The sequence below is a fragment of the Anolis carolinensis genome, chromosome 5, assembly GCF_035594765.1.
Source record: "Anolis carolinensis isolate JA03-04 chromosome 5, rAnoCar3.1.pri, whole genome shotgun sequence".
Classification (NCBI taxonomy): Eukaryota; Metazoa; Chordata; class Lepidosauria; order Squamata; family Dactyloidae; genus Anolis; species Anolis carolinensis.
Window position 1 is genome coordinate 200,199,012 of NC_085845.1, and position 26,146 is coordinate 200,225,157.

A 26,146-nucleotide genomic window follows, 5' to 3' on the forward strand; every position below is an offset into this window, starting at 1 on the left:
GTCTTATTTTCAGGGGATGTCTTATTTTTCCATGAAGAAAAATTCACATTTATTGTTGAACAAAAAAAATTGAACATTTATTATATACTATACAGTAGTTGTCATCACAAACCAGCATAACCAAACAAACTGTGAAATCCTATCAAGAATTTCTTGTTACGAGCATTATTTCCATGTACAGTAGAGTCTCACTTATCCAACATAAACGGGCTGGCAGAACGTTGCATAAGCGAATATGTTGGATAATAAGGAGAGATTTAAAAAAGCCCATTAAACATCAAAATAAGTTATAATTTTACAAATTAAGCACCAAAACATCATGTTAGACAACAAATTTGACAGAAAAAGCAGTTCAATAGGAAATAATGCTATGTAGTAATTACTGTATTTACGAATTTAGCACCAAAATATCATGATTTATTGAAAATATCAACTACAAAAATGCGTTGGATAATCCAGAATGTTGGATAAGCGAGCATTGGATAAGTGAGACTCTACTGTACATCAATCTATGGTATGTACATCTACCGATCCTGCATGCTCCAGTATACTGTTTGGCAGGCATGCTCCCAAACACAAACTTCACTAGGTCTTACTTTCGGGGAGGCCTTATATTTAGCAATTCAGCAAATCCTCTACTAGGTCTTATTTTCAGGAGATGTCTTATTTTCGGGAAAACAGGGTATCTCTTGGTCTGCCTTGAAAATGTTTATCTGTATTGTTTACTTGTTGTCTTTTATGGCAGTTGTTAAATGTGTGTTGTATCAGATTTCTAATCATATGCCCGTGTTCTAAGCCACCCTGAAATCTAATCTCATGAAAGGCAGTGTTGAAATATTTCAAGTAATTAAAATAGCATGTATTTTCTGCCATAAAGGCCTCCCTGGGAACCAAATGGAACTGGAAGTGGGGAGTTATCTCTCAGGCAGGCAGGGGAATGATGGTAATGGGTTTCCTCCTCTCTGCGCTTGCAGCACGCTGCCCAGCCTCGACGCTCCCTACCCGATGCTGGTGTTGACTGGACCGCTGGAGTGCTGGAAGAGGGAGCTTAGCCACCGTCTGTGCCGGAAGTTCAACAACTGCTTCAGATACAGGTAAGTCCGATGCTTGGGTACCCTGGAGTCCTTGGGGATTGGCTGGATTGCCTCAAGAAAACCACTTTTATGGAAAATCACTTTCCTGTCCAGCCTTTTGCTCTTCTCACCTTACATTACCCCCCATATTGGAGCAAGGCAAAAATAATAATAATAATAATAATAATAATAATAATAATAATAAATAATAAAACTTTATTTATACCCCTCCACCATCTCCCCAACGGGGACTCGGGGCGGCTAACATGGGGCCACGCCCAGAGCAATCTATATATATAAAAGAGTGATGGCATCACGGCAGTGGACAAAACAACAAAAGTAAACACCCCACAACCTCGAAAATTGACAGCACAACCCCTCATCCATGCCTCTAGGTTGATACAACAAAAAGAAAAGAAAAATAAAGTCCTAATTAGAGGGAGATGAATAATTGTTTTTATCCAATTGCTGCTAGTTAATAATAATAAATAATAATAATTTTATTCTTATATCCCGCCCCATCTCCCCGAAGGGACTCGGGGCGGCTTACATGGGGCCATGCCCAGACACGATAACACAAATCAAATAAAATATTAACAAACCGAGCAATAAAACTTCAACATGATTAAAAACAGTCATAAAAGTCAATATATAAAATAATATTAAAATCACGATTTGAGTAAAAAGATCCAAAAGATCCAGTTAGAAGGCTAAGCTCCGCTCACTTGGTCTCCTAGCAACCCACTCAGCCCAGGGGACCCTTTACCTTAACTACCGCCAATTCCTCAATACTTTATTTCCCATACCACCATACTTCGCCACAGCAACGCGTGGGCAGGCACAGCTAGTACAATATAATAACATATAAAAACAACATATCGTAACACAATTAAAAGCAATACAATAGATGATAATAGACATTACATCAAGAAATTAAAAAAAAACACAAAAAAACAGTAAAACAGTAAAACAAGGGCAGGCCGCATGGACACAAGGATAAAACTCGGAGTGAGAGGGACAGAGGGGGTACTCCATTGTGGACAGGGACACATGAAAGTAGGGCAGTCTAGAACATAAATGCGGAGGGGGGAGTAACACGGAAATATATAGCAAAATTACTCACCGAAAGCCCAGCGGAAGAGCCATGTTTTCAAATTCATCACAGAAGAGGACCTTTAGCTTGGATAAGTGAGACTCTACTGTACTTTCAAGTTAACTCCAATTAGAGAGACCCTCTCCCAGTGTTTTCTTAGCCGGATTTGTTCAGAGGAGGCTTTCCGTTGCCTTTCTATGGGGCTGATAAAAGATTCCTTGCTCCAGGTCACCCAATACATTTTAATGGGTGAGTAGGAATTTGAACCCTGTTCCCCCCCAGAGTCCTAATACAACACAAATAATGCATTGTGGTGCCTCGTGTCTGTGAGGAAAGTAGTGGCAGTTACATCTTACCAAACTGCCAGGTTTTTGTGGTGATTTGGGGTCTTTTTTTGCCAGTTTTCGAGCCATATATTGAATTGGGGGATGAAGGGCTGCTTGCATCACATGAAACAAAGTTTTCACATCCTTGGATTAGATTAAAAAATGTTGTAATATGTCACAACTATATATATACACACACACACACACACACACACAGTAGAGTCTCACTTATCCAACATAAACGGGCCGGCAGAACGTTGGATAAGGGAATATGTTGGATAATAAGGAGGAATTAAGGAAAAACCTATTAAACATCAAATTAGATTATGATTTTACAAATGAAGCACCAAAACATCATGTTATACAACAAATTTGACAGAAAAAGTAGTTCAATACCCAGTAATGCTATGTAGTAATTACTGTATTTATGAATTTAGCACCAAAATATCACGATGTTTTGAAAACATTAACTACAAAAATGCGTTGGATAATCCAGAACGTTGGATAAGCGAGACTCTACTGTATGTATGTGATATATCATATGTCTCACACAGATCATGTAATAGCAAAGAAATCCTCCTGATCTTTTGATCGCATAATTCAGAAAACACCATTTTCTTCACTCTTCTGCCATCAAATTCTACATTGTTCATCTCTTGCCTTGATTTCCTTTCAGACAGACAATTGTTCCTCCTTTATGGTAGGGTCTAAGCATACATGAAGGTTGCTCAAGGCTTCTCAAGTGCCCTCCTGAAACACAATAACCAAATGTGCCAAAAGTTACCCTAGAATGAACTGCAGCATCTGAAGTCCTGCCCGGTGACCTCTGTGTTATATAGATGAGTTTCTGTAGCTTCGATCCTGCAGCATAAAGCTTTTCTCGTGATTTAGTTCTCTAGATAACCATCTTAATGCACTTGGTCTGTGGGCTAGACAAATCCCTTGTAAGTTAAATGCTTAAAAGAAAACTTCTGACTGAAGGGGAGAATGTGGAATGAATATAACACACATTCAATAAATTATCCAGTTTGTAAAGCTTGGCTGAAACCTCCAAATAATTGAAAACTGGAGGGGATTTTCTAAGTGCGCTAAGGTTTTTTTTTCCAAGAGCTTTGTTGTTTCATTTCACATTTTATTCCCTCATAACTTTTATGCAGATGAAGAACAGAATGACAGAATCTTAGCAGAGCAGAAAATTGCTACCATAAAGCAAAGTTGCCTTTTAATTATTCAGTGGAGATTTCCGCAGCTTTCGTGTTCCTTTCTTAAAATTTTAAAGAGATCACTTGTTAAAAGTTGTGTTTTATGGAAGGCGACTGGGCCGGTTTGAATGTAAACATGACCTTGCTGTTGAAAGGAGCTCGTAACACGCTTAAATGGTTCAAATAATACCAAGAGCAATAGGCCATTCAAGACATCTGGCCAGGGCTCTTTCAAGATGTGTGTATTTATAACTGCGGAGAAAACCCAAGCCTTTGAAGCTGAGGCTTTATAGAGGCCATGTCTCTCATACGGTTCTCATTTGACACAGTCAGGGATAAAGGGATCCCTTTCCCCAGAACCTGGTTGAGGCAGGAATGGCTAAAGCCTGATACCCAGTTACTGTATTGCGTATTAGAGGAATTCCTGTAAAATGGCAATGTGGAAGCCAGCAGAAAGATGTGGCATAGAGTCCCAGAGTTTTGAAGAGACTACGAGGGCCATCCAATACAACCCATTTCTGCTTTGGAGGAACATGCGACCAGAGCATCCTTGACAGATCCAGCCAGTTTCAAAGCCTCCAGAGAAGGAGGCTCCACCAAGGCAGTGTTACAAACTTTTATATATAAAAGAGTGATGGCATCATGGCAGCGGACAAAACAACAAAAGTAAACACCCCACAACTTCGAAAATTGACAGCACAACCCCTCATCCATGCCTCTAGGTTGATACAACAAAAAGAAAAGAAAAATAAAGTCCTAATTAGAGGGAGAGGAATAATTGTTTTTATCCAATTGCTGCCAGTTAGAAGGCTAAGCTCTGTTCACTTGGTCCCCTAGCAACTCACTCAGCCCAGTGGACCCTTTACCTTAACTACCACCAATTCCTCAATACTTTATTTCCCATACCACCAGACTTCGCCACAGCAACGCGTGGCCGGGCACAGCTAGTATAACATATAATGACATAGCTAAGAACGGGGGTGAAACAACAAGAAGTGAAAGAAATCTACCCCTTGGAAGGGAAATTTACTCCTGGAAGAGTTATTATTATCATAAAGAAAAGATATCTCCACTGAAGCTTTATCATTAATCCAGAAAAAAACATTTAAAAAAATAATCCTTGCTTCCACAACAAGCCAAATTTTCCAAAATCCAGTGATCACAGGGAAAGAAAGGGCCCGGGCTGTGGCGCAGGCGGGAGAGCAAGCCAGCTGCAATTAACTGCAATGAATCACTTTGACCAGGAGGTCATGAGTTCGAGGCCCGCTCGGAGCCTATGTCTTGTCTTTGTTCTATGTTAAAAGGCATTGAATGTTTGCCTATATGTGTAATATGATCTGCCCTGAGTCCCCTTCGGGGTGAGAAGGGTGGAATATAAATACTCTAAATAAAATAATAATAAATAAATAAGAAAGTGAGGTGGAATCTTCTGAACAAAGGCACAGACAGGAAAAACAAACACTACATGGGTGTTCATCCTTCCCTATGCTATCAAATGCTAAAGGATACAGTAGAGTCTCACTTATCCAACATTCTGGATCATCCAAGGCATTTTTGTAGTCAATGTTTTCAATACATCGTGATATTTTGGTGCTAAATTCTTAAATACGGTAATTGCTACATAGCATTACTGTGTATTGAACTACCTTTTCTGTCAAATTTGTTGTATAACATGATGTTTTGGTGCTTAATTTGTAAAATCATAACCTAATTTGATGTTTAATAGGCTTTTCCTTAATCCCTCCTTATTATCCAACATATTCGCTTATCCAACGTTCTGCCGGCCCGTTTATGTTGGATAAGTGAGACTCTACTGTATCTATATTTTATTTATTTATTTACAGTATTTATATTCCGCCCTTCTCACCCCGAAGGGGACTCAGGGCGGATCACATTATATACATATAGGGCAAACATTCAATGCCCATAAACACATCGAGACAGAGACAACAGACAGACAGACGCAGAGGCAATTTAACCTTCTCCTGAGGGGATGTTCGATTCTGGCCACAGGGGGGGAGCAGCTGCTTCATCATTCACTCTGATGGCACTTCCTCATTCCAGGTCGTAAATTAGTTAAACTTGCCTCCCCACTTTTTATAAGTGGTACCTTATTTCCTACTTGATAGATGCAACTATCTTTCGGGTTGCTAGGTCAGCAACGAGCAGGGGCTATATTTTATTTTTAATTGATGGGTGCTCACCCCGCCATGGGCTGGCCTCGAACTCATGACTCATGACTCATGGTCAGAGTGATTTATTGCAGCAGCTGTTTACCAGCCTGCACCACACTTTAAACTGTACCTATTCTGACTTACAAACAAATTCAACTTAAGAACAAAACTACAGAACCTATCTTGGTTCCAGGCAGGAAGCAGCCAGGCTCTGAAGCTACAAGGCCATTCACTGCTAATCAAGGTGGCCAATTGCAACATTCACACTTGCCTCAAATAGACAAGAGTTCTTTCTCCCACCCTGGACATCATTCCACTTGCCTAATTTCCAACAGACCTCACAACCTCTGAGGATGCCTGCCATAGATGTGGGCGAAACGTCAGGAGGGAATGCTTCTGGAACATGGCAAGACAGCCTGGAAAAATCACAGCAACCCAGAGTCTATCTTGCTCATAACTTGGGGACTGCCTGCATTTTGCTGTGAAACAGCTCTTACCATTAGGAAGTTCTTCCAAAGGTTTAAATGTAATCTCTTTTCTTGGAGTTTGAATAAAATAAATGAATGTAGTGGAGTCTCTTCCCTGGAGATTTTTAAACAGAGGCTAACTGGCCATCTATTGGGAGGGCTTTGGTTGTGTCTTCCTGTCTGGCAAAATGGAGTTGGACTGGATGCCCCGTGAACTCTCTTTCAACTCTTAAATTTCTATGATCGTATGGACTATTTAGTGTGTTTTACAAAGTGATATTTTTAAACATCTGTTCTGGATTTGCTGCTGTTCACTTTCATTGGATAACTTCATGCTCTGCTATTTTAAAAGAGATGAAGGAAAACCCTTTCTGTCCCAAATCCCATTCATAATCTTTTAATTCCAAACTGTGTCTATATGTGTATTGTTCCCAGCCTGAGCCATACATTGAATCAATTGAATTCTGTCACAAAGAATGCGAAGGATTGGCTATTGAATCTGCATAGCTTCTTTTTAAAATGCCGTCTTCTGTTTCTTCACTCCTTTTTTTCTCAGTCCCTGCCATACTACAAGGGGTGCCTATTTTGGAGAGGAAAATAAATTGGATTATTATTTTATATCCCAGGAGGAGTTTGACAAAATGGTGAATACGGTAAGGAGTGAGTCAAATGCCTTTCATCAGAATGGGACTAAGGCAGGCATGGGCAAACTTTGGCCCTCCAGGTGTTTTGGACTTCAACTCCCACAATTCCTAACAGCCGGTAGGCTGTTAGGAATTGTGGGAGTTGAAGTCCAAAACACCTGGAGGGCCAAAGTTTGCCCATGCCTGGACTAAGGGAACCATCAGAGCTCCCTTTAGGATTTAGGGTTTCAGAAACTAGAGAAAATATATATGGGCTCATATAGTTCATATAGTTTGCATGGGTGATAAAATCCCAAAAAAATGCCAGATAATTCTTAATCTGCCTAGTTATTTTTTAATGGCTTCAACAAAAATTTAAAGTACTTTGCTTCTCATTCTTTGTTATGCACAGTTGTAAGCTTAGATAATAAATCTAGGCTTTAACATTGTTCTTTTGAATTTTAATAGAGAAAAAAAAGAGCCTTAAATAACATTTGAAATACAGTAGAGTCTCACTTATCCAAGCTAAACGGGCCGGCAGAAGCTTGGATAAGTGAATATCTTGGATAATAAGGAGGGATTAAGGAAAAGCCTATTGAACATCAAATTAGGTTATGATTTTACAAATTAAGCACCAAAACATCATGTTATACAACAAATTTGACAGAAAAAGTAGTTCAATACGCAGTAATGTTATGTTGTAATTACTGTATTTACAAATTTAGCACCAAGGTATCATGATATATTGAAAACATTGACTACAAAAATGGCTTGGATAATCCAGAGGCTTGGATAAGCGAGGCTTGGATAAGTGAGACTTTACTGTATTGTCAAAATCAGGGTTTTCATGTGTTGCAAAACTGTAATGAAGAAAATCCTAGGTGAATTAAAATTTCCAAAGTTCAGCATTCTGCTTGAGGGCAAAAACACAGGTCTCATTTTGGACAAAAGCCAACATTAGGTAGAAAATGGCAGATTTCTGCTGAAAATGAAACTTTGGGGTAGCAAGCATATATTTTGTTCGGAAAAAAAAGTTTTCTGAACTGAAAAATCACAGTTCTGTGCAAAAAGTAGTCACCTATTCTGAAAATAATATTTCTATATTTATTATTTATTTATTATCTTTATTTATGGAGCCTCCGGTGGCTCAGTGTGTTAAAGCGCTGAGCTGCTGAATTTGCAGACCGAAAGGTCCTAGGTTCAAATCCGAGGAGTGGAGTGAGTTCCAGCTGTTAGCTCCAGCTCCTGCCAACCTAGCAGTTTGAAAAGAGACCCAGGAGAACCCAACAGAGACACACTCCCCCATCTAGCTCTCTGCGTAGGTCATCCACCAAGGTGACCAAAGCTGTCTCTGTTCCATAGCTAGACCTACAAAGAATTTCAACAAAGAAAATATCATTTTCTATACCCCAAACCTCCCATGTGCCTTTTTAGGTATGTAAAATATGTCTCCGTCTTTAAAAACTGCAGGTTTTGGTGATTCATAGGAGAAGAATGATAGAATGATCTATTCTGACTTGCAGGAATGAAATATTCGCAGATTTATATCCATGGATATAAAGATCAGTTGGAGTGCAGCTCCAACCAAGTACAAGTGGATCTTCCCCCCCCCCCCCTTGTCACTCTTTTCTTTCATTCCAGGGGCAGTTTATTGCTACTTTTAAATATAGCGGTTTCTACTATGGACTGGGTCGAGACACCATTGAATCCATTGCTCGGGAAGGATTTGCAACTTGCGTTCATATGGAAATAGAGGTGAGGATGTTCCCTGAGTATAGGAATGTCTGCTGACACTAGTGACATTTTGGCCAAAAACAGAACAGAGACATGGAGAAAGAAGAAGCGTTGCAACAATAAACACTGAGTCCCGAGAATATGGATGCCTGCAAGCTTCCCTTTGTATGGCATGGCCTCATGGAGGTTTATACCAGAGCTAGGCTCATGACGACAATTCCCAGAATCCCCTACAATCAAATTACCATTAGATGCAGTTGAAGTAAAATCATAGTGCAGTGTGAAAAGGTCTTGCGTTAGGGTCCCTTCCTTCAAATATGGGCCTACCCCAGTCACTTTCTATAAAGTGCAATTGAAAGATGTGCCGATTATTATTATTATTATTATTATTATTATTATTATTATTATTGACACAACGACGTTGTATGACACAGCAAACAAGATAGTTATGCTGGATTTTGTTTCACAAAATCACAAGTCGAACACTTCCCAAGTGTCTAGGACTGTGTGATGTATTTTCGGATGATGCATGCAGATCCCAGTAGGGTGGCCTTTTGCAGTTGGCAGATCGTAATTTTGTCAATGTCTATTGTTTCCAAATGCCGGCTGAGATCTTTTGGCATGGCACCCAGTGTGCCCATCACCACTGGGACCACCTGCACTGGTTTCTGCCAGAGTCTTTGAAGTTCAATCTTGAGGTCCTGATAGCGGCTGAGTTTTTCCTGTTGTTTTTCATCAATGCGACTGTCACCTGGGATGGCGACATCAATGATCCAAACCTTGTTCTTTTCCACAACTGTGATGTCTGGTGTGTTGTGTTCCAGAACTTTGTCAGTCTGGATTCGGAAGTCCCGCAGTATCTTTGCGTGTTCATTTTCCAAGACTTTTGCAGGTTTGTGATCCCACCAGTTCTTTGCTGGAGGTGGTACTTGAGGCATAAGTTCCAATGAATCATTTGGGCCACATAGTTGTGCCTCTGTTTGTAGTCTGTCTGTGCAATTTTCTTACAGCAGCTGAGGATATGATCAATGGTTTCGTCTGTTTCCTTATTATTATTATTATTATTATTATTATTATTTTGTTTATTTCTACACCGCTTTTTCTCTCCACAAGGAGACTCAAAGCACATTACATTAAAAGTATTTCAATACAATTTAAAATCTACAAATATACAAACATTAAAAACGTATTAAATATCATTGGTATTGCAGATTCTTTCCCACACCTACTATATTCCAAGCTTGTAGTCACTGCGCTACAAAATATTTTGCCTGGCTTGGCTCCAATACTGGGAGTGAGTCCAGTTAAGATTAGGGGGGTTTCCTATGTCTTGGCCCTTTTTGGGGGAAGGAATGAGATTGGCTGAGTTAAGAGGCAGTCTTCTCTCGCAGAGCTTTGGAGGGAAATGTACTAAATCTCTTACATATCTCTCTGAGACTATTTTCACTACAATGCAAGTGAGAAGGCAACGTTTAAATTATATGCTTGACGAGTTTATTGTCTGCATCCACATATATATTCTCAATAGACATACAAATTTGCTAACTAACTAGAAAAATATTTCAGGTAGATGCGCTCCAAGGATCCATGGCTTATCCATGTTTAAAGAAAGAAGAGGGAGAGAGGGAAGGCCACAAACACCTAGGATTTTTTTTCAAGTTACAGGGTCTGCATGTATAGATCCATCTAATATTGATCATAATTTATTATAATCTATCTCCAAACAAAAGGAAATCTTGGAAAGTATTTTCAAATACAGTAGAAGCATGCAGCAGTACTGGATAGTGGCTCCCATTTCAGTGGGGCAGCAAATCTATGCCTGGTTTTAAAGGAACTCTCCTAGTTTGTTCAGCACCTTGGAGAACTCCTTTAAGGCTATCAAAACCCTGGAACACTGTACTAGCAACATAGGAAATACTACATGGATACAGGAAGCTCAGTACTGCCTAAACCGGGCTGTGGCGCAGCTGGTGAGCAGCCAGCCAGCTGCAACAAATCACTCTGACCAAGAGGTCATGAGTTCGAGGCCAGCTCAGAGCCTGTGTTTGTCTTGTCTTTGTTCTATGTTAAAGGCATTGAATGTTTGCCTTATGTGTGTAATGTGATCCGCCCTGAGTCCCCTTCGGGGTGAGAAGGGCGGAATATAAATACTGTAAATAAATAAATAAATAAATAAATAAATAAATAAATAAACCTGCCATTCCTCTAATAGCAGAACAAGTAACTATCTAAATAAGATAACATTTCAGGTAGGGGAGGTTTGATCTGATCTCCCTGGGAATCTGGTGTCCACTTTTGGACACTACAATTCAAGAAGAATATTGACAAACTGGAAATCATTTGGAGAAGAACAACCTGAACATGATTAACGGGAACAGGAAGCCATGAATCCCTTTGAGGATTGGCTCAGGGTGCTGTCTATGTTTAGCCCAGAGAAGAGAAGGTTACGTGGGGACATGATAGCCAGGTTTAAATATTTGAAAGGATATCATGTTGAGATATATATAGAGAGGTAGAGGGGGAGAGGGAGCAAGCATCGAAAGAAAAGAGGTCTCTACAAGCTTGGGCTAGTATTTTGCAATACAAAGAATGTTGAGGAAAAGATAATTGAGTGGAATGGCTCCATGACCTCCCTGCAAATGTCCTTTCAACCTTCTAAGCCCATGGATGGTGCAAAGCATCAGCTGAAGATGGGTTGCTTCAGTCATGTGGCTTGTGCCTCAGGATGCTCTAAACCAGGGGTCCCCAAACTAAGGCCCGGGGGCCGGATGCGGCCCTCCGAGGTCATTTACCTGGCCCCTGCCCTCAGTTTTATAATATAATATATTGTATATACATATAATATTGATAATCTATATATATAAAAGAGTGATAGAATCCTGGTGACCACCAAAACAACAAAACTAAACATCCCACAACCTCTAAAATTAACAATGCAACCCATCATCCACGCCTCTAGGTTGATACAACAAAAAGAAAAGGAAAATAAAGTCCTAATTAGAGGGAGAGGAATAATTGTTTTTGTCCAATTTCTGCCAGTTAGAAGGCTAAGCTCCGCCCACTTGGTCTCCTAGCAACCCACTCAGCCCAGGGAACAGGCAGAGTTAGGCCTCACTTAGGCCTCTTTCACACTGTCTATAAAATACAGATTATCAGATATTAACTGGATTATATGGCAGTGTAGACTCAAGGCCCTTCCACACAGCTATATAACCCATATAATCTTATATTAAAAATATAATATATTGTATGTACATATAATTTGTAAGCCACTCTGAGTCCCCTTTGGGGTGAGAAGGGTGTGATACAAATGTAGTAAATAAATGCAGTAAATAATAAATAAAAAAATTTAGACTTAGGCTCACCCAAAGTCTTGAAGGCACACAACAACAACAACAACAACAACAACAACCCTAATTAACTTGACTATCTCATTGGCCAGAAGCAGGACCACACTTCCCATTGAAATCCTGATAAATGTATGTTGGTTGAAATTGTTTTTTATTTTTAAATATTGTATTGTTCTTTCATTGTTCTTGTTCTTGTTGTTTTTGCACTAAAAATAAGACATATGCAGTGTGCATCGGAATTTGTTTGTATTTTTTTTTCCAAACGATAATCCAGCCCCTCAACAGTCTGAAGGATTGTGGACCGGCCCTCGGCTTAAAAAGTTTGAGGACCCCTGATCTAAACCAATGGGTCTCTGGTCCTCCATACATTTCAGATTTCACTCCCAGAAGTTGCAGACCCATCATAAATTTAAAAGCCATCATAGGAACGGAGAATGCCAGCAGTTGAGAATCAGTGATCTGAACCAGTGTTTATGAACAAAGAGCAGGTGTATCTAATATGAGATACATCCTAAGTGTCAGTGCACAACAATACACAATATTTTTACAAATGCTGCTGTCCACATACTTACTCATATTGACTCGATGTGCCATTGAATCTAACACACACCTCACATTTCAAAACCCTGAAACCAAAAAAAAGGATTTTCTGCTGAATGTAAGTTGGCCAAAAATGTGTGCATTACAGTTGCTGTCTCCTTGGAATTCTCTGCCAAAGAGTGCTGATGCCTCACCAAACTTGCAAATCCCAGGATGGCATAACATTCAGCCCTGGCCATTTAATTAGAGATGATGTCCCTCAACGAGGAGCTCCAGGTGCAGCTCCTGAAGCAGCTTCCCCTTTTGCTTTGACTCAGCACTAACATGATTTTGTTAAGGTCATTTAGCCAAAAAAAAAAAAAGGTGAGCATTAGCTTGAGTAAATATGGTAATTTGAGTTTAATCTATATTGCCCCAGTCTTTAATTCTTTTTTTTAATAAATTTTTATTGGAAATTGCAGATAGACAGAACAGTGAAAGTGTGAGAACAATTATACTTATAGTAAAGAAGAGTGAAGGTCCAAAAGAAAGATAAGTAAATAAATAGAAGAGTAAAATAGAAATAAAAACAAGACTGATACATTTATACATATATGTATGGATAAAGAGGACACAAAAAGAAAAGAAAAAACAAAACAAAAACAAAAACTAAACCAACCCCCCCCCCCCCCCAAAAAAAAACACCAAAATGAGCAAAATCAGGATCCAACAAAAAAGGTATATACAATGACTTCCATCTCATACATAGTTACTTTGAAAAAATTTTGGATTACTTTTTCTTGTTTCTTGTCTCATTAGTGTCAGCATCTTCTTACTCTCGGTCCATGTTTAACCAACCTTCTGTTTAAATTAACATCTTCATTTGCTCTTCTCTCAAATAATTTTTTATCAAGTCCCAGTTAGTTTGTTTTTTCAGTCTGAAGAAAGAAACCCCTGAGATAGATTGTTGGTTAAACAAGGTGTTGGAAATAATGAATATGGATAAATTGACATATTTATTAAAAAATAACGTTGGCAGACCAGTCTTTAATTCTTTATCATTGTTCAGGAGTCAAATTTCATACAGAAATTATTCAGAAAAAAGGTCTTTTGAATCTGGTTAGCAACAAAGTTTAGAAGACCCAAACTTGACATCACTGGTTAAGCAACATTTAGCACCTTTTTTTTGCGTCGATGTAAATTTTTGTTCATGATTAAACAACGTTAGCCTGGATTCACAAAACGTGTGAACAAAAGCCACCTTGGCACCTTCTCTCTCAAAGGGTGTGAGAAGCTTGAAGAATTCCTACTTTGAACCACGCTACATCCTATTGATCCCACTGGACAAAGAGAAATATACCAGCCACCTGCGAAGGAAAGGGCTCTTCAGCCGGCCGGAGATCGAGGAAGCGGTCAATAGGGTGGACATGTACATCAAACTGAACCAGGACTGTCCAGGCTTCTTTGATGCAGTCTTCAGCATAGGTTAGTCAGACCTTTCAGAAACTTGGTCTCCTGTTCTTGAATGCTGACCACACAATCTTCCCTTAAAGTAAACAGCCAAAATGGCTAAACAGTTGGTTGTCCTAACTAATTGGGTTGAAGTGAGCTGTTGGGACATGCACCTTCACCCAAGTGAGGTGGAGAAAGTGTCCACAAGGGTCATGAGATGTTCAACCCCAGCTCACTTGTTTTCTCAAAGTGTCCAGAATCACACACATAAAGAAGAAGTCAAATTTTTGAAGGGAGGTTCTTATTTGTGTGGCTGACACTTTGTGATGGTACAAATAACCATGTGAAGAACCACAGCCAAGCAACCCATTCCTCAGGCATCAGGACCTGGTTAGGAGTTTGCCAATTCTCTGATATGGACAATGAAATGGTTATTCTAGAAGTTGTGGTCTGAAAAGGAATATGCCAATGCTCTGATATGGACAATGGAATAATAATTCCATTGTCCATATAGAGCAGGGGTCCCCAAACTAAGGCCCGGGGGCCGGATGCGGCCCATCAAAGCCATTTATCCGGCCCCCACGGCACAAGGGCATAAGGGGTTTGGGCTAAATGACCCAAGGGGTCTCTTCTTCTCTTACAACCATTATTATTATTATTATTATTATTATTATTATTATTATTATTATTATTATTATTATTAACATTGAGGCTGGGTGGCCATCTATTAGGGGTGCTTTGCTTGTGCTTTCGGTACACAAAGGTAGAGGGGGATTGGACTCAATGGCCCAAAGGGTCTCTTCCAACCCTCTTTTTTATTATTGCTATTATTATTATTATTATTATTATTATTATTATTATTATTATTATTTATTGCTCGGTGGCCAACTATAGTCTGGCCCTCCAACTGTCCGAAGGATTGTGAACTGGCCCCCTGTTAAAAAAGTTTGGGGACCCCTGATATAGAGCATTGGCACATTCCTTCTCAGTCCACAACTTCTAGAATCCTTTAGCTGGTAAAATTGTAATTTTGAGAGATATAGGCCTAATGGTCACTTTTCCAAGCTCTGGTCTTCCTAAAAGATATTTAAAGAGGGAAGCCAGCAGCAAATTTTGTATCTCAAGACCTCTTTGTGCAGTGAGTTGTTGTAGTCAGTGCTTTCAGACTAACATTGGATGGACCTGATTCAAGCCCTGCTTTTAGCCATCAAGCTCAATGAGAGGCTTTGAGCCAGCCTCAACCTAATTTGGCTTGTTTTAAGAATACATTTAAAGGGATCCATGCATCCCACCTTGGGTTCTTTGGAAGGCAAATGGGCAGCAGATAAATCAAGGGTGGAAATTGTGAAGGTCTCAAGGGCAGTTGAACTGCAACTCCCAGCAATGTCTCCATGCGGAGAACTTCCAAGAATTGTAATCCAGCTGCTTGTGGACAGCTGTGTTATTCCCACCACTGAGATGAATAGTAAGACTAGAGCAATTTTTTTCTTAGCAGGATTTGTTCAGATGGGAATTGCCTTTGCCCTCCTCTTCCACTTAAAGAATCTGATTTACTTAAGTCATCCAAAGGGTTTCCTTGGCTGAGTGCCCATTTGAAACCACTAGCCCAGTCCTACACTCAAACATATTAAAATTCATCAGTAAACCATTTAAAAACTATAATTTAAAAACAATCTGAATAGGCCCACCCAAAGAGACTGGTCTTTACTGCTGATCTTCACTACTGCTCTTAATAATGTCCAAATCTTTTCATCCTCTCCAAACATGCACCCCTCAATGCACAGATGATTATGAAGAAGCCTTCATCAAGCTGTGTAACCTCATTGAAGAGTTCCTGGGACAGTCACAACCTTCTGACTCTAGGCTCATGGATCCTGGATCAGACAGCTCTTTCCTTTCAGGTATTAAGTATGATCTGGCAGAGCTGCTAACTATGAGTAAGTGCAATCAGCAGCCCTATTGGCTTGCAAGAAATGAGAAGCATGTCACCAACAATAGCCTCCTCCTCTAAGGCTTTGCACTCTCCTTTCCTCATATTCTAAACTTGACAGTGTTTTGGCTTTATACCAGGGAATTTTTACCCCATGGGGCTGACATTTGACAAAATCTTGTTTGTGTCTTACCTGTGTGGAAATTCCCCTATGGAGGTGGTTGAGGAGGAAGAAGAAGGTGGACAGGAGAGCTTGTAGAAGCCAAGGAGAAGATATAATGCAGTGGTTCTCAATCTGTGAATTCCCAGGTGTTTTGGCCTACAACTCCCAGAAATCCCAGCCAGTTGACAAGCTGTTAGGATTTCTGGGAGTTGAAGGCCAAAACATCTGGGGACCCACTGGTTGAGAACCACTGCAGTAGATGTGTAAGACAATCTATCTCAAAAAGGAGTTCTGAGACAGAGAATCCAGTTTCGTGAGAGTACAAAAGCAAAGTTTATTTTCACATAGCTATGAGAAGGCAGGACAGCCGTACACCCCAAAAGGTTTGTCGTAAACAAAGTATATATATATCTCAGCTTATCTAAACTTGACCAATTACTGAGGGTCTTCTTCACCTCCACACCTCTTACGTGAAGGGAAGTCCTAGGGAGGAGGGAGCAAGCTTGTTTGCTGCTGCCCTGCAGACCAGGACACGGAACAATGGCTTCAAACTACAGGAAAGGAGATTCCACCTGAAAATCAGGAAGAACTTCCTCACTGTGAGAGCTGTTCGACAGTGGAACTCTCTCCCCGGGGCCGTGGTGGAGGCTCCTTCCTTGGAGGCTTTTAAGCAGAGGCTGGATGGCCATCTGTCGGGGGTGCTTTGAATGCGATTTCCTGCTTCTTAGCAGGGGGTTGGACTGGATGGCCCATGAGGTCTCTTCCAACTCTACTATCCTATGATTCTATGATTCTTTGGCACAAGTGATGTCTATGATCTCACTTGATGATCTCAAGCTAGCATTTGGCCTTGGTACTTTCTGGAGAAAGGTACCAGCTCAAGAGAAAGGGAGGACACAGGTCCTTTGTTACTTTGGCTCATACAAAGAGCTTATTGTCTATATGAAGCTAATATAAGCATAGGCAAAGCTATATATGCAAAAGTCTACTAATTTCTGGCCCATGGTCCCTTCAGATGAAGGATCAAGCAAATAGGAAGGGGTGCAAGTATGATCTTTTTTTCATTATTGGGTAAAGTTCTCAGGCATTGTTCCATGCTTTCGATAATGGTATAACTGGTTTCGTAGTGGCCAAGAAGAGTCATGGAGATGGAGGGAACTCCAAGGGCTGTCTAGTCTACCCTCTGCCACACAGGAATCCACAGCTAAAGCACTCCTGAGAGATGATCATCAAACCTCTGTTTAAAAGCCTCCCAAGCAGGAGAGTCCCCCATCCTCTAAGGCAGTCTATTCCAGTTCCAGTCAGGAAGTTTAGGTGAAATTTCTTTTCTGGGTATTTACAGTTGGACAATAAAGGAGATTCAGCAGAAGTTCTTTTTTCAGGAGGCCTTAGGGCAAATGTGCCAAAAGTTCACAAAATCCAAACTTTTCTTTTTAATGACATCATTGTGGGGGGCAAATAGGAATAGGAGGAAAGAGCCTTTGCCTCATCATCATGAGCTCTGCCATAAACCATCTGATCTTCCTTCAAGGGCCTGTTAATGGCCTGTAATGTCTTGCTGTCCCATCAATTTGCATTTCCTCGCCAGTCGCAGCAACTTCATTAAGACTGCTGAGTCGAGGCAATTTTGCTCTCCATAAAAGTAACTTTAAAATTGATTGTGCTTCATTAAATTCATTTAGAGCTTCATTTGTAGGTGTTACAAATAAGTGTAATGATCTTGTTTTGGGAAAGAGAGATCCTCTTTCCTTTATGGATGATGCGAAATTATTATTATTTTTATCTAACAAAACTTGCCTCGGGGTTGGTACTTGATTCGAACATTTGCAATGAGGTTGTAATAAGGAAGGCTGGTTGTTTGATATTATGGGAAGCTATTAAAACCTTTCTCTCCGTCTCCTTTTTTAATGAACCTCCAAGAGTTTTTCTTAATGGACAGAGCAGGGACACTGGGAGGGATGGAAGCAGAGATCAAGACAGCATAAAATGGCATAATTGTGGCCTGTGGTCAACACTATCCAAGTCATTGTCATTCTGGTGATGGGGAGGAATCAAAATGATGTTTAGAAATACCATTCACTTGTGCAGTAGCCCTGCTGAAAGGAATGTGCATAGTTTCTTTTCATTTTAATGGAACTTTTGCAGGTTTTCATAGTGACTGTGTGTCTTCTATTCTGCCAAAAGTCCTGGAAACCTAAGGCTTGAACAGTTGCATTTTACTAAAATTAAGGGATCTCAGGTAGCCTTACTGTGATGATGGGGTTATTTATTTATTGTGTCAGAAGTGAATTGAGAATATAGCTATCTATATATATAAATGAGTGATGGCATCACAGCGACCAACAAAACAACAAAACTACAGGCCCCACAACCTTGAAATTTGACAACACAATCCATCATCCATGCCTCTAGGTTGATACAACAAAAAGAAAAGAAAAATAAAGTCCTAATTAGAGGTAAAGGAATAATTGTTTTTATCCAATTGCTGCCAGTTAGAGGACTAATCTCTGCCCACTTGGTCTCCTAGCAACCAACTCAGCCCAGGGGACAGGCAGACTTAGGCCTCTTCCACAGATTATCTAATTTGCACTGGATTATATGGCAGTGTAGACTCAAGGCTCTTCCACACAGCTATATAACCCATTTATAATGGACTTAATGTCAGGGGAAAAGCTTTACCCTTTACCTTAACTACCACCAATTCCTCAATAGTTTATTTCCCATACCACCAAACTTTGCCACAGAAACGCGTGGCCTGGCACAGCTAGTAATGTATAAAAAACCCACAAAGTTGAAAACTTGGCATTATGCTAAATTCTTTTGACCAGACGCTGCCTACTTGGAGTGCCTCTGGTGTCACTGTAAGAAGGTCGTCCACTGTGCATGTGGCAGGCTCAGGCCGTATTGTAGTAAGTGGTCTGTGGTTTGCTCTTCTCCACACTCACATGTTGTGGACTCCATTTATTGTGTACTCCATTTATTATTGTAGCCCCATTTATTAAGGTTGGCTCTGCATCTTATGGTGCCAGAGCACAACCTGTTCACCGCCTTACAAATCACCTAGTCTTCTGTGTGCCCAGGAGAGAATTTCTCATCTGGTCTCAGCCACTGATTGAGGTTCTGGGTTTTTACCTGCCACTTGCTGAGGTGTTCCTGTGAGTATCTCTGTAGATCTTAGGTAGCTGTTTCTTGGTTTAAGTCATTGGCATGCTGGCTGATATCCAAACAGAGGATGGGCCAGAGATTCAATGCCTTGATCCTTTCAGTTCTGACTGTTGAGCAGTGTAATTTCTCCAGTGGTGTTGGGCGTAGACATCCTGTGATAATGCAGCATGTCTCATTAAGAGCCACATCCACTGTTTTAACATGGTGAGATGTATTCCACACTGGGCATGTGTATTCAACAGCAGAGTAGCAAAGCGCAAGGGCAGATGTCTTCACTGTGTCTGGTTGTGATCCCCAGGTTGCGCCAGTCAGCTTTCGTATGATATTATTTCTAGCACCCACTTTTTGATCAATAGTCAAACAGTGCTTCTTGTAAGTCAGAGTATGGTCCAGAGTAACTCCCAGGTATTTGGGTGTGCTGCAGTGCTCCATTGGGATTCCTTCACAAGTGATCCTCATAGCTCGAGATGCCCATCTGTTCTTAAGATGAAAAGCACATGTCTGTGTTTTAGATGGATTAGGAATCAGCTGGTTTTCCCTGTAATCAGCAGTAAGAGCACCTAAAGCTTCAGAGAGTTTCTGTTCACCCATTTCAAAGCTCCCTGCAATGAGATTTACAATCCTATACTTAATTCTGCCCAGGTATCAGCCCAATGGAAATAACTAGAGTTTTCTTTTGGGCAGATAAAGGATAGCATTGCATACTAAATTGTGGAGATTGCCTGAGTGTGTTGTGCTAACCTGCTTCCAATGCATCTATGTGAGGCATCCAGGTTTGGAATAATGACAAAACAGAAAGCACGTTGGAAAGGAATAGATATTGTTTTCTAAATAGTGAGCTCTAACCCTCTTCTATGGATAAGGGAAGAAAAAGAGAGATCATAGGAGCAGTCCCAGTTCTTAATAAAGAAAAGCCATTCAATAGTAGAATGGATTGCCTCAAGGGGCCAAAAACTGAACGGGTTACTTTTTTGAAAGTAAGTAAAGACAGGAAACACATTACCATCTTGGGTAAGAGTGCTCTTTTTTAAAAAGGTCCAGAGATGGCACGCAATGCCCTCGATATCAGAGGAATGTATGGGTTATCGTCGTCGCCACCTCCCCATGAATTTTTGGACTCTTCTGCCAAAAATTATGCTGCCATCATATCAGCAAAGCTTTCAGCACAGAAGACGCCAGTGGTAAGTAAGGGAAGGGAAGGCTTTCAATGATTCCTTATATCTAAAGCCCATGTTTCCTTAAAAGGGGCCAATTGTATGCATCTTAAGTCAGTATAAAGCAGGCATGGGCAAACTTTGGCCCTCCAGATGTTTTGGACGTCAACTCCCACAATTCCTAAGTTTGCCCATGCCTGGTATAAAGCAATGCGGCTTTCCTTAGCAATCACTGAAGGGAAGAAGTAAAAAATTTAGTGAATTGCTCTACAATTTGGTAGATTATTACTAAAAGAGCCCAAATATGTAGATATCTTGGTAGCCCAATTTAAGAGATCGAAACTTCAGTTAGAACAACAAAGGAACACTATACCACAGGACATTGTTGGATCTAATGGATATTAACTGCACCATATATTTATAAGTAGCACAACTCAAATAATGCATGGGTGTTCACTCCATTTGCATGTGAAAGGCAACTTCAGCACCTCTTGTGTGGGCCCCATTGACCTATCAATCATAACATCTCCAGCCCACCCTTTGTATTGTCCTCCCATCGGAACAACCTTGAGAGTGCTGTGGGTTTTCACTGATGCCTCATCACGAAACATCATCCAGCATACAAACATAGCTGTGTAAGTGAATATAGGAGCATATACACAAATAAAGGCTCGCATAATTGATGGAGATATGTTTTGGATGTCTGGGTGTACCTTGGGCTTAGTGTTGAACCTAGAAGCCCAGGTTTCTTTAATGCCCAGGAGTACCTTTGCACATTTAAAACAGTTCCTTGAGAGATTGGATCCAGGCATTGGTGGTACATGCCCTGGATACAGCCTATTTGTATTACTTTAGGGGAAAGGCCACAGCTGAATGGTACAGCACAAAGCATGTGGCAGTTCCTTTTTTGAACAACAACTCCCAGAATCCCCTCTTCTCCACCAACACTGCCCATACTTAACATGTGCTTTAAATGTCCATTCACATCTCCAGTTAGGATAAAGTATAGGTGATGGGGAAAGCTAAAGTGTCTCCAGTAGGTTGGATGTCTTCAAAAAGAGGCTGGAGAGCTACTTGCTGGGGAAGCTTTAGCTCAGTGTTCTCAACCTGGGGTCCCCAGATGTTTTTGGCCTTCAACTCCCAGAAATCCTAACAGCTGGTTAAACTGACTGGAATTTCTGGGAGTTGTAGGCCAAAAATATCTGGGGACCCCAGGTTGAGAACCACTGCTTTAGCTGAAGATCCTGCATTGAGGAGGGGTTGGACTCAGTGGCCCATGAGCCCCCTTCCAACTAGATGATACTTATAATCCCTTGAAAGGCTAGCAAGTTGGCCCTACTGGGCTGGATGGACAAAGAGTGTAAGGCAGGCTTGGGCAAACTTCATCCAAGAAACACAGATCTCTATAACAAATACCAAATAGCAAAACAACAAGTTGTCAACTCTTATACACAATAGTGTAATACAGCACTTGGTCAGAAGCGTCGTATGTACTTAAACATATGAGTCAATTTAATCAAGAAATGAGTAGCTGAACAAAGATATATAATGGTACAATACCCAATAATGCAGTTTTTTTTCTAGCAGAGATTATTCATATGGTCAGAGTTTTTGTATTCACTCGTACATGTAGTATTTTGAATATAAGTCCCATTGATAATTTGTATACTCCTTGTGGAGATAGTTCAAACTGTCAGAGTTATATCTTCACTCTTCCTTATTGTCTATTAATTGGTTGATAAACAATGAAAAAGAAATGAGTCTTTTGAAAAGTCTCTGTGATAATGGGAAAGTGTCAACAAAGTTCCCCAGGTTTGTAAATCTTTGTTTCGGGGAACTCCGAAAGGATTCTTCACGAGTGTTATTGGACTCAATAAATTCCTAAATAAGTGATAACAGACAACATAATAGATACGCCAGCGGCACCCAATAACACAAAATGACAATAAAGTAATTATGCATATTTCAACAGACAGGGTTGCATGCATGTTATTATTTACGAGTCTCTAATGAGGAATAGTTTTACAGATACAGTCGGCATTCAGAAGAGAGCAACATAATCTCAAAAATGAAAGTATTTATGGCCCAGGCTTGCTATAATAATAATAATAATAATAATAATAATAATAATAATAATAATAATAATAATAATTATTATTATTATTATTATTATTATTATTATTATTATTATTATTTTATTCTTATACCCCGCCCCGTCTCCCCGAAGGGACTCTGGGCGGCTTACATGGGGCCAAGCCCGAGCAGAACAATATAAAAACAAAACAATAAAACAAATCAATCAGACAATAAAAGCAAGTCATAAATACCACATACAAGATGCTACAGAATACAGCTGATGTGTGATTTCTTAGGCAGGAAAGGGTTTATTTCAAAAAGCAGCTGAAGTCTAATCTGTCATTAGACCAGTGGGAGAAACTGTATTTAACTGAAAAATCCAAATCCAAAAGGCCTCTCTTTGTATTACACTATTGTGTATAATACAGTAGAGTCTCACTTATCCAAACCTCGTTTATCCAAGCCTCTGGATATTCCAAGCTATTTTTGTCTTCAATGTTTTCAATATATCGTGATATTTTGGTGCTAAATTCGTAAATACAGTAATTACTACATAGCATTACTGCGTATTGAACTACTTTTTCTGTCCAATTTGTTGTGTAACATGATGTTTTGGTGCTTAATTTGTAAAATCATAACCTAATTTGATGTTTAATAGGCTTTTCCTTAATCCCTCCTTATTATCCAAGATATTCGCTTATCCAAGCTTCTGCCGGCCCGTTTAGCTTGGATAAGTGAGACTCTACTGTATGTTGACAACTTGTTGTTTTGCTATTGGGCAAACTTCAGCCCTCCAGGTGTTTTGGACTTGATCTCCCACAATTAGGCTATTAGGAATTGTTGGAGTTGAAGTCGAAAACACCTGGAGGAAGGCCAAAGTTGGCCCATGCCTGGTATAAGACAATGTCTTATTTCCCTATGCATTACATACTCGGGATGACCATTCCCAGAAGCTGGAGAAGAACTCTCTCGGAAGGCTTGTGGAGCCAGGAGGGGTGGGTTGGCCTTCTAGAACGCTGATCTCATAATGCTGAACTTCAGCTGAGCCGGTCTGGCAGCTCTGGGGGAAACACCATCATAGAATTCGCTAATCCCTTGTTTTCCACGGTCTGGAGCTAACAGCTCCTAATGGAGAAGAGAAGCTGGAAACCCATCCGCTACCCACCAGTTAGCAAGAGGCTTTCCTTACAGTGGAGGGAGGTGAGGATGGAGGAAGGAGCAATAGGAAGACAAAGACCCAGAAACCATTTCTTTAACTCAAGGGTGTGGAAGGAGTGGCTCATTGGCCACAGTGGCTCACGTGGCTGTTTTTTTACAGCCACTTTTAATTTTCTTGAGAAGCATTGTTTTTTAAAAGGCCCAAATTATTTTTCAGGGCATATATCTGGATACAGACCACCAAGGCCAGTGCTGGTCTTCAGCACCAACAGTGGCTGACCATTTCTTCTGCAGCCTCCCCACATTCAAAATATCCATCAAATTGCTTTCTGTCGATCACTTTATTTGAAAATTAGCAGGTGAAACTTTCACACTTATGCAGAAGAGCAGAGGGCACATGCAGTGTCTCACCTGTGCAAAATAAATGACCAAAGAACCCTTGTGTGACAAGCTTTCTAAGGTTAGCCTTCACCCTAATATCTTGGATTCTTGCACATTGAATCAGGTGGGATCCAGAACTTGGAAAGTTAACATTATTTTGGAGTTCCCAGAGTCCTCCAGCCAGCATAACTACTGATTGTCTTGACTGGGAGATTCAGGGAGGAACTTGGGGAACTTCCCACCTGGAATCTGGTTTCCTTTCTCTACTGTTTCAGAGCGAGGTGTCTTTGCCATTTCCCAATTCCTCCAAATTTGGGGAAATTTTGTTCTGACGATGTCTTTGTACTTCTTATTCAGGAAGAAGCTTCTCTGCTGAGGCGGCAACGGACAGCCAGACAGGGCCTGATGGGGAAAGCGGTCAGCTCCTACTCCCAGCTGTTTGAAAGGTAAGACAAGGGATGAAGAAGCTGCCATCAGCAGAAGAGAACAAGATCATAATTTTGTCCCAAAGACCTAAGCAAACAGATCACAGAGGTTGTGTGCTTCTCTTCTAAAGGACATGGCAGCCATGACACAAAAAGAGATTTGCCATGACTTTCACCCCATCCCCATCATAATTACAATTATACTCCTCGACCTTTTGTACTAGTCACTCTTTTCCTGATTACTTGATATTAATTCAGGGCTCCTCCCTACCCGATGTGATCTTAAATGAATCTATTGCACTTTATCTATTTAAAATGTGTAACTCATAATGTGCACCTTGCTTATCCGCTATTGCAACCTCATTGTTTTTAATTCGATGTTTTAATACCGTGTTGTGTTTTTTTTTGGCTGCTGTGTATATATTATTACTGGTTTTTATTATTGTTCTTTGATGTTTCATATTTTATTTTATCATTGTTTAGTATCCGATTTTGTTGTGAGCCGCCCCGAGTCCCCTTCGGGGGAGATGGAGGCGGGATATAAATAAACTTATTATTATTTGTGTTGTCAAAGGCTTTCATGGCCGGGATCACAGGGTTGTTGTATGTCTTTCGGGCTGTGTGGCCATGTTCCAGAAGTATTCTCTCCTGACGTTTCGCCCACATCTATGGCAGGCATCCTCAGAGGTTGTGAGGTATGGATAAATTAAGTAAGGAAAGGAAAGAATATATATCTGTGTATAGTCCAAGGTGTGGCAAGAGTTCTTTGTCACTGGGACTGTTTTGATTTTGGAGTTTTGTAATACTGGTAGCCAGATTTTGTTCATTTTCATGGTTTCTTCCTTTCTGTTGAAGTTGTCCACATGCTTGTGGATTTCAGTGGCTTCTCATGTGTAGTCAATGGCTTCTCTGTATAGTCTGGCTACCAGTATTACAAAACTCCAAAATCAAAACAGTAGATGGGAACCAACACAATAAGGACTTGACTGAACAAAGGATGCCCCCAGGCAAGGGACAAAATATTTCCAATGCCAATTAGGGTGATTAACTGAAACATTAATGCTGGCTCCCAGTGACAAAGAACTCTTGCCACACCTTGGACTATACACAGATATATATTCTTTCCTTTCCTTACTTAGTTTTCCATACCTCACAACCTCTGAGGATGCCTGCCATAGATGTGGGCGAAACATCAGGAGAGAATACTTCTGGAACATGGCCACACAGCCCGAAAGACATACAACAACCCTTATTATTAGTTATTATTATTATTATTCTAGACTACTTCCGTAAGAGATACAGGGAGTCTAGGTTTGTAGCACACCAGACATGTCGTGTCATTGTAAACATATATCTCATAGCCTCTGAACACTGGATTTCTGCCAGTGTTTTCATGCAACAACAGTAGTATTTTGTGTAGTCGAAGGCTTTCATGGCCGGAATCACTGGGTTGCTGTGAGTTTTCTGAGTTGTGTGGCCATGTTCCATGTGAGGTGCGACCTCATAACCTCTGAGGATGCCTGCTGTAGATGTGGGTGAAACATCAGGAGAGAATGCTTCTTGAACATGGCCACACAGCCCGGGAAGCTCACAACAACCCAGTAGCATTTTGCCTCAATACACTTTGTTTTGCAAACACATTTTTTTCGCAAGAAGTTCTACAATTTAAAACAAACCCTAA

General features: G+C 40.4%; 1 protein-coding gene across 4 annotated transcripts in view; it reads left to right on the forward strand.

Annotated features, from left to right (window-relative positions):
• The window catches only part of lrguk (leucine rich repeats and guanylate kinase domain containing), a 97,126-nt gene that overhangs the window by 48,456 nt on the left and 22,524 nt on the right, over positions 1-26,146 (forward strand). For all 4 annotated transcript variants that reach the window (XM_062981254.1, XM_062981252.1, XM_008110282.3 and 1 more), the window contains 7 exons: positions 975-1,094; positions 6,892-6,988; positions 8,600-8,713; positions 13,845-14,046; positions 15,798-15,914; positions 20,307-20,452; positions 24,398-24,486. In XM_062981254.1, the coding sequence (XP_062837324.1) occupies positions 975-1,094; positions 6,892-6,988; positions 8,600-8,713; positions 13,845-14,046; positions 15,798-15,914; positions 20,307-20,452; positions 24,398-24,486 (885 nt within the window). The remainder of the gene's footprint in view (positions 1-974; positions 1,095-6,891; positions 6,989-8,599; positions 8,714-13,844; positions 14,047-15,797; positions 15,915-20,306; positions 20,453-24,397; positions 24,487-26,146) is intronic.